At 36.4% G+C, this 16041-nt stretch overlaps 1 protein-coding gene and 1 long non-coding RNA gene across 2 annotated transcripts in view; one reads left to right on the top strand and one right to left on the bottom strand.

The window, feature by feature from the left end:
• The window catches only part of LOC134542295 (glutamate receptor ionotropic, kainate 2), a 119148-nt gene extending 111154 nt beyond the window's left edge, over window positions 1-7994 (top strand). The window contains exon 19 of the mRNA XM_063386445.1: window positions 7613-7994. Within this exon, the coding sequence (XP_063242515.1) occupies window positions 7613-7780 (168 nt within the window). The 3' untranslated portion in view covers window positions 7781-7994. The remainder of the gene's footprint in view (window positions 1-7612) is intronic.
• On the bottom strand, window positions 5600-15054 carry LOC134542296 (uncharacterized). The gene is made up of 3 exons (XR_010076773.1): window positions 14982-15054; window positions 7537-7851; window positions 5600-6117 (listed from the first exon to the last, which is right to left on the bottom strand). It is a non-coding gene; the product is annotated as an uncharacterized LOC134542296 (long non-coding RNA).
• Between the last annotated feature and the right edge of the window lie 987 nt (window positions 15055-16041).

Below are 16041 nucleotides of genomic sequence, written 5' to 3'. Positions count from 1 at the left end.
CAAACTGGTTCAATATTCGGTTTTTGAAAGTTGGATTGTATAAAAGACGGCATTTTCATGTGAAGAGTTCAGTTGACGCTAGTAGTATATAATAGGGCATCCTGCGCGTGGAGTAGGAGCGTGGATGTGCTGTATTGCCGGCCGCCATCTTGAATTGTGACGTCACACCAGCCACTTAAAAAAACATTGACCCTTGACCTTTACCTTTGAGCTTGAATTTTAACGTGACTTAAATTTGACCTTGACCTCAAAGGTGAAGTTCGAAGGTAAAGATTATATTCAAAGGTCGAGGTCAAGGTCGAAGTTCAAAGGTCAAGGTCTTAGGTAAAGATCAAGGTCAAAGGTCAATGTCGCACAAGATGGCTGCCTTGAGGTCATAATTCAAGATGGTGGCCGATAATCTACCACATTTACTTCGACTCCAGGCGCAGGATGCCCTATTATATACACTACTGACGCTATTTTTAAGAGAGGACGATGATTTTACAAACAAGTTTTCATCTCACTGCAGTTTTATATAAGGCTATAATCTCACGCTTAATTTTAAATTAGAATCAATAAAAGTGCCAACATAAAGCTCTATGTTTTGTTTGTTACAGTGTTTTAATTCGTACTAATGTATCAGGGCTGTATGACATCTCCGTAAATTTTAACCCTAAAACTTAAAACTATTTATGGCCCTAACAGTGCCACGCGGTTGGTCGCTGTAGAGCATTCAATGGCGAATCCGAATTCTTGAGTAACCTAGTCAGGGATGGAGATTACAGAGGTAGTAAACATATTATTTAAATAACAAAACTTACGGTTTATTTAGGAAAGTAAACACTTTTTTTTCTGGATCGGTAATTTATCATGATTTATGCTTCTCCCATTTACATACAGAAAACATGTCACACTAACAGAACAACGACGGACCTAGCGACCGAATTTTTCCCTGCGCCAAACTAGCTCATAAAAAAATCCCAATTATTTAACATGCATTAGAATAAACCTTAACAATACCATCGACAATATTACCTATTCACCGTCTAGGGATACCTCTTGTCAGTGTGTTTGTGCCCAAGGAGGTAAGAAGTAAAGGAGTTGTAGTGTGTCTTGTGTTAATACTGGCTAGCAAAACAAACTTTAATATAGTACAATTTAGAGGTAATTTCTTGCAGATGTGCTGTTATGATGTTTATTTAACACTACTAAAGTCATGATTCTTCCAAGAAAGCTCTTTTCAAACAATTAACAATCTTCCAAAATTGTCCTTCATACATATACGATTTGTTTTTTTGTTTTTTAACTAATTGCCAACTAGCTTACTTCCACTTCAGGAAAGACACCCGCTCCATGGACTAAAATCTCCATAGGTTAATCGCTCAATATGGACTTACACCTCCATAGACTAGCATAACACTTCAATAGACTAGCCTAACACAACCATAAACTAGCCTAACATCTACATAGACTAGACGACCCCTCCATCAACCTCCATGGACTATCACCTCCATGGAGGACTAACACCCCCATAGACTAGCCTACAACCTCCATGGACTAACACCTCCATAAACTAGCCTAACATCTCCACAGACTAGACGACCCCTCTATCAACTATCCTAAAACCTCCATGGACTATAACCTCCATGGACTAACACCTCCGTGGACTAGCCTACAACCTCCATGGACTCTCACCTCCATGGACTCTCACCTCCATGGACAAACACCTCCATAGACTAGCCTACAACCTCCATGGACTAACACCTCCATGGACTAGCCTACAACCTCCATGGACTCTCACCTCCATGGACTCTCACCTCCATGGACAAACACCTCCATAGACTAGCCTACAACCAGGGGGTGGCCACGTCTGCATGATTATATGGCAACCGGGCGAAGCCGTTTTTTTTTCCACCTCATGGTCGGCGCCATTTGTTACCCGCCCAAAACATTGCGTTTAGTGTGTGTGTTGTATTGCAAAAACCTTTCAAAATGACCTTATTTTAAGGAAGTGATCGTGGCTAACGTTGAAAATTCAATTTCGGTACTTATATTAAAAATGTTTTACAGTATTAATTTGGAACAAAATTACTTAGTAGTAATACAACTTGTCAGAATAAATCAGTGTATTCGACCTGCAAATTGAGTTTACTCACATAATTATATAAGAACAATTTATTTTGTCCACTTTTAATTATGTTTCGTAATATTCATAGTTTGTGCCTCATTCCCAGGAGTGATATTTATGTGAAACAAGGTTTAAAAATCATCACGAGCGTGCCGAAATTCAAACGCATTGAATAGGATTTACTTTTCATCACAAACACAGTTTATTCTTGGTTATTTTACAAAAAAAAAACTCTTAAAAAAAAGACTGATTTGGTCCAGCCATTCAATCCATTTTAAGTATCTATAATGTAACTAACCTAACACAAACTGTTAATGCCGATTGACACTAGTAACCTAACCTATCTAATTGTTCAAACAGTTAACTACTTGATTAATCGCAATGCCTCCTTACAGAATCAATTTTTTTTACGTAGAGCTATGCATTAGTTATTTCAGAAACTTTTGACAAGATTTGATTAATTTTTAGGTAGCACACCACTTTTTGAGAAAACATGTTTTTTTTTTTTTTTTACTTGCCATGTTTTTATATAATTTCTTAATTGGATGGTTTGATACTATAGTTAACCATTTTAACATGTGGTTCTGTTAGGTTTAGGCTTATGTATTACAAATATGTATTATGAGAATGTTCAGTTGGGTTAGATTAGGTACACTAAAAAATAGTGTGAATAGTTTGGTTGGGATTGGTTAGGGGAAAATATCCTTAAAAAAAATTTTTTTTATGTATATTTCTCACGCTCTGCGTTATTTAAGAACGCTATGTTATATTCTGTGTCAGAGTTTTGTATAAGTTTATTTGCAATGTGAGAACACTTGAATTTGCTAGTTTGAGATTAGACGAGTACACATCACTGGCAAGTACTGAAAACTCGCTCACAATTTTTTTCTACAGCAGTGTTGCACATGAAATAAGGTATTAATATATTTTACTTAGCAGACCTGACAATATTAACCTAAACCTCAATGTACGAATCTTAGATAGCCCAGAGTACGTAACCTAGCCTGAAATGGCCAAACCAATGACAACCACATATCTAGATCTTGAATTTATGAATAATGTTGACGATTGCTAAACTAATGCTGTAATGTTGTATGGGTCCTTACCAACATTTCACACATATCTTGTCTTTTTTTTTTTTACCTGACCTTGAACCCAACATCCAACCTGACAAGTTTTCCACACATTGTCGAACTTTGATCGAGCAAGCTGGGTGTATTGTCAGTTGCACAGTGGATGCAAGTTGAGACAAGTGTAGCTGTTTGTGCTGGTGTGTTTTGTTTTATATATATATATATATATATATATGTGTAAACAAAAGAAAAAAATATCAAATCTTGTGGTCTAAAGATTGGTTGTGGACCGGAGCAAGTTAAGCTTTATGACGGGGTACCCTTCTTTTCACATATTGTTACAATAATTTTTGCTTTCAACGTCCCATAAAGCCAGTTGTTCCTTATATAGTTCGATGAACTCTCGTCAAAAATTGTTTGTTATCATTAAACTTTATCACAACACTAGCCTTAATCACAGTACAGCTAAACTAACACTGCTGATTTGCACAGCCACTACAAAAGTAAAACTGTAGGCTAGTCAGATGAGCCGCTCGAAAGATCTCCATACACGTTGCAATCCATATCAGGCGCTCAGTTCGAGTTGGACAGTGCTGTTGAGTCGAGCATCCAACTCGGCAACAAATCCATCGAGCATGTTGGTTTGAAGCTCACACACTGTCAAATATGTTCAAGCCGGCGGATCCCAACATGTTCGATAGTTTTGGGGGGCTTAAGATAATAGAAAAAAAAACTGAAAACACTACAAACTCATGTGTACTGCTGCCAACTGTGGGGTTGTAGAGTTTTTCGAACAGCCACCTGCATACAAGTATGGTGGTCAATGCATAGACCAGGTGAAAGACTGCATTAGAGTTAGTTTATTTTGTGAACTTTCTGTATATTACAGTAGAGGGTAAAATATGTTACTGGAAATTTATCCTACATAGAGAACACCTGCGTTACTTTAGAGGATAGCCATACAAAGTAAAAAAAATATCAATGTAAGCCACAAACTATTGCAGGGAGAAGTGATAACGTTTTTAGTTCACCAGATTGCGGTCCAACTTTTCTGCTACATACATCTATGATGGTGGTTTCTGTCTGTTCTGATACTATATATATATATATATATATACATTTTACCAATATCTTTTTTTCTTCATTGAATCGTATATTGCATTAATTTTTTATTAAGGCAAAATTAGAGCACTGAATTATAGTTTTCTAAATTATTTCTATCCTATCGTACAAAATCTTGAGAAGGTGAATAAAATTTAGATACCCCTTCTTTTTTAACAGGCCCACCCTATTTGTTTAACAGTTTGAACTATTTATTATGTGATCTAATCATATCAGTACCATTGAAAATTGTTCAAGTTAAACTTGCGAGCACAATTAAAAAACTTTACTTTAAAAACATCAAGTACATTTTGACATCTTAGTCTATGCTTAAATTTCAACGATTTCTTTAAATTACAAGGCGTAATTACATTAGGAAAGTGCAGTGACAGAATAAACAGGTGGGCGGAAACTGATGTACCCAGAAAACCAATCGGATCATGGCAACGTTTGCCACATACCAACCAGCAAAAAATTCTTGTTTGAACCTTCCAGGAATTGAACCTGGATCACCCCATGGTCTCTATTTTTAATGGAGGATGCGATGATCAAAGTGTCACTGTATGCAGCTTCATATCAGAATGTTATATCAAATCTTTTAAGAAAGGTGGAACAGCTAATAAAACACTGTTACACAGCAATTAATAATGATAAAAAAATTCACACATTTGTAAGTTACTGTACTATGTGCCATTAATAACTATGCTTTTAAGTGATACATTTCCAATGCTACAGTACATAAAGCAAATTTACGAGTCCAGTTATTTAATAAAGATCATAAGTTGAACTTAAAGAATTTTTTTAGAAAGTTAAGTGAGTATACCCATCTTAAAAATAATTTTGGAGAATAGTGTTTGGATACAGGCTGGCCTGTTGTGAAAAACTAAACAGTAAATAAATTGGTAAAAATACTTTCCTGGATCTATTTTACTGAACTGTGAACACTGTTCAAAATTTCATAAGCCACTGAATATTTTTATTATGACATAAACTTAAAGAAAGTAATTTTTAAGTCATTATAACATGCCTACTTATGAACCAGTTTTTTTACTGTACGTGTGTGTGTATACAAATACATATACATGGAAATACATCCTGTGTATAAAATTGAACAAATTAAATGTCCAAACTTACTGGCAAAGATTTGTGAGACAATAGATTGTGGAATACAGAAGAAAAATTTGAATAATAATTACGAGTTGTTAAGGTAAGAATGGAGCCATTGCACACATTTCCATTTATTATTTCCTATAGGAACTTACCAGCAATCAGAATGAGGTAAAGACAATTATTGCTTTACAAGAATCAGTGCAATTTTAAGGTTCCTATACACCCCAGTAAACATAATCATGGGTACTTCAGCATTCAGTTTCAAATGTTTTTACTACTTAGTTCAAAATAGCTCTCAAGCTCTACCTCTTCGAGTTTACAAGTTAGCACATGGTTACTTGTATAATGTTCTGTTTATTTTTTATATCTCCATGGCAATACATTAACTTTGAATGCAGATTCACAGGTTAACTAACATACATAAGCAAAAAATACTCAAGTCTCCAAAAAGCTATAATGTTTTTAATGTTAAATAAAATGATTGGTCAAAGTACAGTAATAAAAAATACAGAATGTGTAATGTATTAAAAATCCTCATGGTTAAATGTTAAAAAAATAATATTTCATAAAGCATTTTCACGAAGACGGGCACGGTACAATGACAGCTTGTCAAAATCATTCTCATGAAAATGCTGCGAACAAATCCTAGTTTTTTGAGTAGGTTTCCAGTTCTTCCTCCTCGTTGCAGCTATCCAAGTTTTTCTTTCTTCATTTTTAGGGAACCTAGAAAATATTCAGGCTGTCAGTGCAAAGTGAATCAACAAGGGACAAATATGATTAACCGTATCACTAGAACTACACAATTAATTTTAAAAAATACTCATCCGCTCTTAATTCAATGATTGAATAATAAGAACTAATTATGAACAACTGGTATAAATACTTCACACAGAAGTTCAATTAACATGAGAACCATTTTTCAGTAATTTTTGTAACATTACCTTTAAAAAAAACCTATAATCAGTATATACGTATTCTGTAAATCTACTCTCTTACTTGTGACAGTGCACAACTGCTTACATGACAATACAGTATTTTTAAGTAGCTAACCTAACTAACTGTACAATGATTTTACAACATGTAAAATGAGAAATGGATTTTTACCTGTGACCATTTGAATTTTTGATTGGTTAGGTAAGCACTATTAAAATTAGGTACTGTAAAATCAGTTGTATCGTAGGATATGTTAGTTATATTAATAATACTATTAAATTGGGTGAGTAGGTTGTTAGGTTAGTTACATTTAAAAATTTCTGCAAAATTGTATGAACAGTTCCTGGTAAGGTTATATTGATAAACAATACTGTAAAATGGTGTGAGTAGTTGGATTGGCATTTTTTAATTCAACAAAATTCTTTTTTATGCTATAATCCAGCTTAATTATGAACACCTTCCTTCCTATCTTAAAAAATCATAAATGTTTCATATAGTTACTATTTTACAACTTACGTTATTCCATACATAGATACGCATTAAAAATTGTTTTGTGAACCTAATACCTAACTAACTAATTGTTTGTCGTATATATTAATTTGACTAGAATACTAGTAACTAAATTAAGCAATTCTAATGACAAATTTTAAATAAGATTACAATTCAAAACGAAGCTATTTGTCGTCCCGATGTACAGAGATAGGTTAAAAACTTTATTTGAAGAGACGTTAATCGTTTACTTTGTGCGTATCACCCGGATATTAACGTTATAAAATGTAAATTACATGGCATGCAATCCCTTTATAGACATATTTTACAAAATTATTATTTTAAAAGCAAGCAAACAATTTCAACGCGCATGCATGCCCGCGTGCAGGAGTCGACTTCTGATTATAGCAAGTAAAACAAATACTGTATCAACTATTTGTTCAGATTTTACAATGACAAAAATATTAAAATTGTACTCACTGATGAAATGTCACCCCAGGAATCTTTCTATCTGTTCTATTTGTACATCCAAACGCAGCGCACGTAACCATGATAAGCGGTAAACACGCAATGTTTTGGGCGGGTACAATATGGCGATGGTGACGTAGCATGTGGCTTCAACTACGTCACAGCATGCCATCTCCTGTCAATTCCTAACTCCATGCCTACAACCACCATGGACTAACACCTCCATAGACTCTCACCTCCATGGACTCTCACCTCCATGGACTAACACCTCCATATACTAGGCTAACACCTGCATGGACTAAGACGAGGGTGGCTGTGGCCGCGGCAGTCGTCGCTGTGCTCGCAGATGGCGGGCGAGCTGCGGGCCGCGGCGCGCTGCAGCGGCTCCACGCGGCCGGCGCGGCGGCGCGGCCAGGCGGCGGGCCGCGACTCCAAGTTCGTGCCGCTGGGGCCCTACTCGCAGTACGGCTTCGTGGGCAAGGAGCCGCTCTCCTGAGCTCGTCCGCCCCGCGGCGGCTGGTCCTAGAGCCACGCGCCAACCGCAACCACGCGACACCTCTAATACCCCTGTGGGAATAACACAACACACAACATCGGCCAAATTACAATTCCTTGCTTCAATTCCCCCCTTCCAGTCTTTGAATTGCTGTGATCTGAACGGATTTTTAAAAAGATGTAGACGTTACGTGTACAGAAAGGCTTTAATTTTGTCATCGCATGCATCGCTTTTTCACTTATCAAAAAATAGTTTAGTAAATTAAAATTACGCTATTAAATATTATAAATTATAAAATAAATCTAATGAAGAAAACTTTTTTTTTACAGTTGTACAATTTCATGTTGAAGGTTTGATTATTTGCTAAAGCGTGTTTTATAAACTACCAAAGTCCTTCCGCTATTACGTATCCTGCGAAGTTTATAAACCCAGCTTTAGCCTCACGGCTATTCTAAACACTCGGATCCAGGACTTTTTTTTAAATTTGTATTACGTAACTCATTCCCGAAAAGAAAAAATGTTTGTTTTTTTGCTGTGAAAAATTTTGCCTAAGGAGGAGAGCTAGGGATAGAACTACCACATCTTTGGTTTCCACATTTCACAGGCGTTTACATTTTTCTATCGATTTATTTTCAAAATTTGACTTCGACAAAACGTAGTGTATATTTGAGTGAGACTCCTGAGGTCAATAATAACTAACCGCTACAAATTATTTTACCTATGAAGCCATTGGTATGTAGTATTGAATTATATTCTGGGAATGACTACAACTGTAATAATACTGGCAGTGAACAATACTATCTTTTAAAATGTCTTAATTTGTTCTCTTCCTTAATGAAGGTGAACTTTTAAATATTACCTAAACGTTTAAGAATAGTTTGGAATAGAAACTGTCGAAATTAATAAGGCGTGCTTATAGTTGAAAAAATATCAGAATCGAAGGGGTTTAACATTTTCGGTACCATTTTCTATTCTTCAATGTTTTATTGTAAATATAGTATTTAAAACAGAACAATTTTTAGTTATATGTTTATTCATTTTCATGATAGAATTCACACATCAGCTCATCAGTACACTGCACGTTAAGAAACCTGACAATCATGCAACACCCGTAAAGTTAAAAAAAATAATCCCTTGCGTTGAATGAAATAAGAAGAACTTACTCGCTGATTATTTTTATTTTCTTCGGGTCACTGCAGTGGTATAGCAGTTGGTCACTGGAAGTTGTGTTCAAAACATAACTAACGGGTAATATTTATCAAGTGATTGAAATTTCCAAAGACACAAAAAAATATAAAATGTTTATTGATTTTGTGAAACAGCTGTTAGCAGGAGATATTTGTTACCCGCAGTGTCCTGGGTAAGCACAAGGAAAAGCAGGGAATTCCTCCTCCCCTTCACTTTTTCCCTAAATCAGACGATTCGCTCATGTACCAAAGCTACGCCCTTCTCTCCACCTGCCCCGTTTTCTCTCAGTTGGTGTCGAATCAAGAATTCTTTCCCGGTGTCTTTGAAACGCGCAGACCGGTTCCTGTCGTTACCAGCGTGAAATTATCTGATGAAAACAGACACAAGCTTTTGTTTGAAAATTATACTCCATTAAGCACAGGATTTCGCAAAAAAAAAATATTATTAATTTTAATTTGTAATTCACTTAGTGTTTATTTGCATGCGTTGGAGAGAAAATATAAATTTCCAGCGCATTGAAACTCGGAAATTGAAATTGTATTGCAAATTGTGGTATTAAATATGGAACACCAAATGTCTGAAAAATTTAAATAAGCTCGACAACCACCGCAAAACATAGAAATAATTTTGTGGTGACACCTTTATTTCGCATTATTTTTTTATGACACGGAACTATAATGTAGTTTTTAAAGGCGACTAATAATACGAATGCAAACCCAATTTATATTATTAAATATATTATTTTCTTCGTAAAACCTTTATAAACGTGTACCTTACATAACAATAACATCCCTTGGTTGTTACAGATACTTGCATACTAGTTGGTGTACGTGTGTGTTGGACACCTGCCTGGCGTCTAATTTTTTTTTCGTTTTAATTTTGACATTAGCATGTCTCAAAAACGGCGGAGTTAAGATAGTAAAAACAACGCATTATGTTTTAGCTTTCTTTAAATTAATCACCATGCAGACGCCTAGTGTCATATTAAAATCATTTATCTTTTATTTATAGTAAATATTTATTCAACACATTTAATAGCATGGAGATAGGAGTCGTCAGGAGACGGCATGCTGCGACGTAGTTGAAGTCACTTTTTTACCTCGAAATCTTCGTATTGTTCCACACAAAACATTGCAGAAAATGTGCTTGGATACGTCTGATGATGATAATGAGTACCTAAGTATGAATTAGAACCTCCGTAGCTAAAAAAAGTACCTTCCATATGTTACAGTTATTTAAAACTGTTTCGACAATGCAAACTCTACACTTGAGACAATGTTCTCGGGCGTCCAACCAACCTCGCGCAGACGATGAGACGTCACATGTCGCCGGTTACCATGTAACCATGCAGACGTAGAAACACCATGTTGAACGTGCTATGAGATTTTAAAGCAAAGTGCGGATGCAATGACACGTGTTTATTTTTATCAGTTCTGTGGTCACATACGCCGCCCAGTGTCTGGGTCATTCTTTTTTTTTTTTCACTGTGCAGCTTGCAGTAGACAATACGGCGGTATGCGATTTTTCCGTACAATGTCCCAAGGAGCTGACGCGTGAATGTTATCTCCTGTACACGTCCGCTACTACCCCAACTTAAAAAAACCAATGAAATTTTATAAACATATATTATAACTATGAATTGTTCTGTTTTACATCCTACATTTAAAATAAAATAAATGAAAAATATATAACTGCACCGAAAATGTCATCTCTTTAAACTCCTTCATTTCTGATACATTTTTTTTCTTCAGAAATTAAGACGCCCGATAAGTTTGAACTTTTTATTTAATGTCAAAACAGTTTTTGAATATTTAATATTCAAAAATTTCACATTCGTCAAGGGCAAGATCACAACATAAAGAGAATGTTCAAAGACCGTATTGTCGGTTGACAGTCCGTGTTGGGACGAGTCTGCGGTGGAAACAAGTCACAATTGAGCAAAAGTTGCTCTCTTATACTTCTGCCCGTGCCAGCGGGCGAGCTCCCTTTCATGGCTACTTGTGAGTCGACAGTCGTCTTCCGAAATATTAAAAAAAAAAAATACTCCATACCCCCAGGTCTAGCCAAACCGTCATGTGGGCGCCCTTGCCCTTCTCTCTCTCTCTCTCTCTCTCTCTCTCTCTGCCGGAGGAAAAGACGTGGTTGCTCTTGCCGCCTGACTCGCGACTCCTCACGAACCCCCAGCTGCTGCCAGACATTCACGACCCGTGTCTGGTGGTCCGTCACGCGCGTGACAGCGAGATACTCGAGCTGCGGCGAACAAGACACAGCTAGGGCGGCGTCACACATTCATTTGATATCAGACATGTTGTACGGTAGATTTACTATGATGTACAATTGATTTTAAACAAATAAAACCATTTTAACTAGACCTTGAAAATGACTCGTTCTTTTATTTGACTCACATTTTTTTTTTTACTCCCGTGAAATGAGAACTGTTCCGTAAAAAGAGTGCTGTCTCAAAATGAATGAACTAAAAGGGAGATGATACTTTCCCGAACAAGTTCAGTATCTTGGGTTACCAGTAGAACTAATACTCTTCAACATATAAAAAACTCTTTGTGGCAGTTATTGTTTTTATGCTTATTTTATAAAATAACAGCGTTTTTTTATGTTTAAAAGTCAGTTTATTTAATCTGTCTTGGTCAACTCTAGTTATGACACGTAACAACACGATATACATATATTTCAGTCACTCAATGAACAGACAAAGGACGTGTCCAGCTCAAAACGGAAGGAAAATATGGCAAAGGAAGGGGGCCTTTTTTTTTTTTTTTTTTGTAATTCAACCAAATACATTAAACACTAATATCGGACAGATCTAAGATTTTTCTGGAAAAAATGGCGTTAATGTCACATCAGTCCAATAGTTGGCAGACGCTATGCCGAATATGAACTAAGTATTTGTTTAATGCACGTGGTACCAACATTATGACAACGAAAATGCCTTTATTTTCACTTAAGAAAAAACTTGTAGTAATCATCATACACATTTATAGGAAAAAATAACCTTCAGTGCTTCACATTTCTTAAAAAGAAATTGATCATATTTGATATCAGTTAACAATTTAACAATTTATCTATAAAATATTTTCGTAGTCACTTATTAGCACTAGGTTATTTTTCATATTATCGCCTGTGTTGTTAAAATTTAGCTGTCCGGTATTGGTCTCTATACAATATTTGATTCATTCCTTTCATGTGTGTCCATAGTGCCATGCACTAATAAACAATAACAAAAGTAAGTTATTAATTTAATAAAAAAATATTTTTGAACAATAGATTGTGAGTATTAGTAAAATATATTTCAACAAAAAGGACCGTTAAAAACCATGAGAGGTATATATGCTAATCTTATCGAACAAGAAAAAAGGCTGTGTTTCCTGTGACTCCTCACAGATGACACATTTTCTTTATTTCGTAATTGGTTTCTTTCTAAGCGCTGAAATACCAACAACCAACTTGTTCATATTTTTTTTAAAGAAACATGTTTATACTTTTATTGTATCCCCCCTTCCCCCTTGACATACTACATATGCTGTTGGAACAAACCACAGAATTTAGAATAGGATTATTTGATGATTGCTCCCCGCATTTTGTAGCCTTCTTTTTTCCCCCAACCCATTGATCATTCCTTTCTTGTATTTTGCGCTGCCCTTAAGCCACTGTTTCATGGGAAACTTAAATAAAATAATACCTTCATCATAAAAATTTTTAAAGTGTTCTTGAAATGATTTTTTTTTAGTTTAAAATTTACACAGTTTGGGTCAACGACACAACACATCATCAGGCAAAAATATTTATAACTAGAAACAGAGTTAATATTATGACAATAGAAAACCTTAGCCTTTATATTTAACAATTATAAACGTGTCTCATGAAATAGCTGGTAATGCGTGTTTTTATGCAATAAGTAGTTCGATGTGTTGGCACAGTGGGCAGGGACTTACCGGAGAGCCAGAGGTACCAGGTTCGATACCTGGCCGGTTCCGAGAAAAAAAAAACCTTTTAAAAACTAAACACACTTCAAACACTAGTTAAGGTTCATTCCGGCCAACAGCGCAACCCACTTTCTCGCCGCTATTACGCTCGAGGTTCGAGTCCCACTTATGGCCACTTTTCAAAAGTTATAGTTCTTGAGGCGCGTTATGAAGAAATGATTAGATTGAATATTTACTATGGGCAGGCAGCATGCAACAAACATTGACAAGATGAAAAAAGGCTACATATAAATAAAAATTGTATAAAATCATACACTTCAGTGATTTAAATTATATACTTGTCCATATAAACAAAAACAATTATTCATTGTGAAAATCGGTGATAAAAATTGCGTTTATAAAGTTTTTAAGTGTATTTATATAAGTTATGAAGTGTTCACGTAGATTTGTATAACTTATTTGCAATATAAATTATAAATTTTTTCAATATTATTTTTAAAAAATCATAGAATTATAAACTTAGAATAAACATTCAGCATATTTATTGATTTTCATTGTTGTATATTATTTATTTGGATTATTTTACTAAATAAATTAATAATTAATTTTATACATGTGTTGAATTAATATTGTATACTGAGTAGACATAAAAAATCCTGTTAAAAACGGGAATACACATGTCGCCCAGACGCTTGATGATGGTCACTTATCACTTTATAATTTAAAATATTTTTAAAAATAAATCTACTGTTTACAAATATTATTCATTTAAACATAAATAAAGTTATTGTTTTGTAAAACATGTATTAGTTATTACTTGATATTTAAATAGTAGAAATAATACTGTAATTCACGATGCAATAGTTAAATTACTCAATCATTTTTCATCAATTTTTCAAGATGCCAAAAATAAGCTTTTTTCCCCAAAGTGTTTATTATAATAATCATTTAGGTTATTGATTGCAAAATATATGAATAAAATTTATTAAAAAAATTACTTTTTAATTATTTTAATCACCATTTGTAATTATTTCTACTATACCATTATTATTTTATATTTAAAAGATTGGATTATTACTGTAATTTAAATATCACGAAATAACTAATAAATAAAATTATTCATATTAAAATAATAATATTATGTATGGTTGATTAAAAATTATCAAGTTATTAAGGAAAGTGACCATCAGCAACGATCGAGATCCGAGCATCTGGGCAGCAAGTACTTACGTACTGCCGTCCGCCGCGGTCTCGTGTTCGAGGTCGGGCGCAGGTCCTAGCGGGGTGGCTGGCTTTCTTAGAGGTTTCTGTTCCGGGAGGGCGCCAGGCTAGCTCGGTGTCTAACCGTGTGATGGTCGTGGGTTCGTTGCCCCAGCGTGATCCGCTAGAACCGTCGGCGGTGATGGAATTTGTTTCCTGATTAGGTCGGGTTGTTTAGGTTAATTTACATACACTGTTCTGGTTGTTCTACGGGTCGCACGTCGCGCACGGGAGGTGCGGGGTGGACGTTTTATTGTTCACGATTTACACTGGTTCATTACATTGGGCGCGAGGTCTACTCGGCTGTACATGACTGCCAATGAGGCGTCGGAACACGTAGAAGTTTTGATTACACTATTATTACAATTACACTTGACAAAACTGCACTCTGTGGTGCTTCTACGTACACGATTACACTGCACACGTTATTTGAGAGGGACACCTGCGTGCCTCTACGTGTGTTTACTTATTAAGTCCTCACGCCAGTCACAGTTGAGGGAGAGTGTTCGATTAGCATCGGCTAATCTCGTAATAGGTAACTTGCGACGCGCGGGCCCACCTGTGCGGACCGCGGCTCGCTACTAAATTAAAAACACGTTTAAGCTTGGATGTAGCCTGTGCCTGTGCACGGGGCGATTAACTAGAGTTCTGGGGTGGCGGGAGACGGCCCGTACCGTATACTGCACGGTCCCACGTAATGCTTTGTGTGGGGCGTGTTAAATTGACGCGGCTGGGATAGGCCCTACACCGGAAAAGGACCGGGCGCACACGGGGAGTATTTAAAAAAAGGTTTTTGTTGTGACTATAATTACCAGATGGACGTTAGGTGAAACAAAGAGATGCTGGCTCCCCGTGGGACGTGCGTCCGTCCCGGTCTGCGAGTCGCGCTGCACTGGCGTCTGGCCCTGGCGCGAGGGGAGGGGTGAGCTCCCTGTCACGCCAGAGTTTCTAAAGTTCCGTTATTCTTTAAAAATTACATTAATAATAAAAAGCAAGTGGCTCCAAATTCATACAATAAAACTTAATGATTAACTTAATATATATATATATATATATATATATATAGGCTATATATATATATATATATATATTAGAATTGACATTTAATAAGTTTGTCTAAAATAAGTTTGAATATTAGAGTCAAGCTGGAGACTGTCTGTTTCTTGATAACTACTCCAGTGGCGTATGATAATGCTAATTTGGGGCGGTTTGCGTTACGTCACACGTTTCACTACTGAATTTAGGCTGAAGGCCGCAAGGGTTGCACTCACAGCTGTTTTAGTAGGAAGCTACATGTGAGTGACCCGGGCACTCCTACGTCGCACTCTATTAATTAGGGGCTTTTGTTTGTTTCTGATTACTTTATTATTGTGTGGGGAATTTTGTAGGCACGGGGAGTGCGTTGCATGCGTAATTAACATGGTTCGCTATTCTCTACCTTGGGCTGCGGTCCGCTCACTTGACTCAGGTGGGCCATGGCTAGGGGTGCTTTCCGTTAGCGGAGCCGAGTACTGGCGGGTGCAGGTCGGGCTTTGGGGTGGCCTTCGGCCGTACGATGTCAGTACTTACGTTTACCTGCCAGGTCGCTGCGCCTTTGGCCAGGACATTTTATTATTTTAAGGGGTGGACACACTAAAAGTATTCTATTACTACACCGATTCTCACCCCTAAGTGAGTTCCGCAAGTCATGCCCTAACCCTAGTGAGCATGAGACAGAATATAGCCGCTGACAAGTTACAAAGGGCTTGTGGCTATGCGGCCTACAGCATAGGCCACTCGTCATATCGTCATCAATGAAATATCTGCGTTCAAGCTTACACCCATGCCTCGCCCGAGACTCGAACCCGGGACCCCTCGCACCGCAGGCTACAG

This window comes from Bacillus rossius, assembly GCF_032445375.1.
Source record: "Bacillus rossius redtenbacheri isolate Brsri chromosome 4 unlocalized genomic scaffold, Brsri_v3 Brsri_v3_scf4_2, whole genome shotgun sequence".
Classification (NCBI taxonomy): domain Eukaryota; kingdom Metazoa; phylum Arthropoda; class Insecta; order Phasmatodea; family Bacillidae; genus Bacillus; species Bacillus rossius.
Note: the sequence above shows the minus strand (reverse complement) of the source record. Positions and strands in the feature narration are given on the sequence as shown.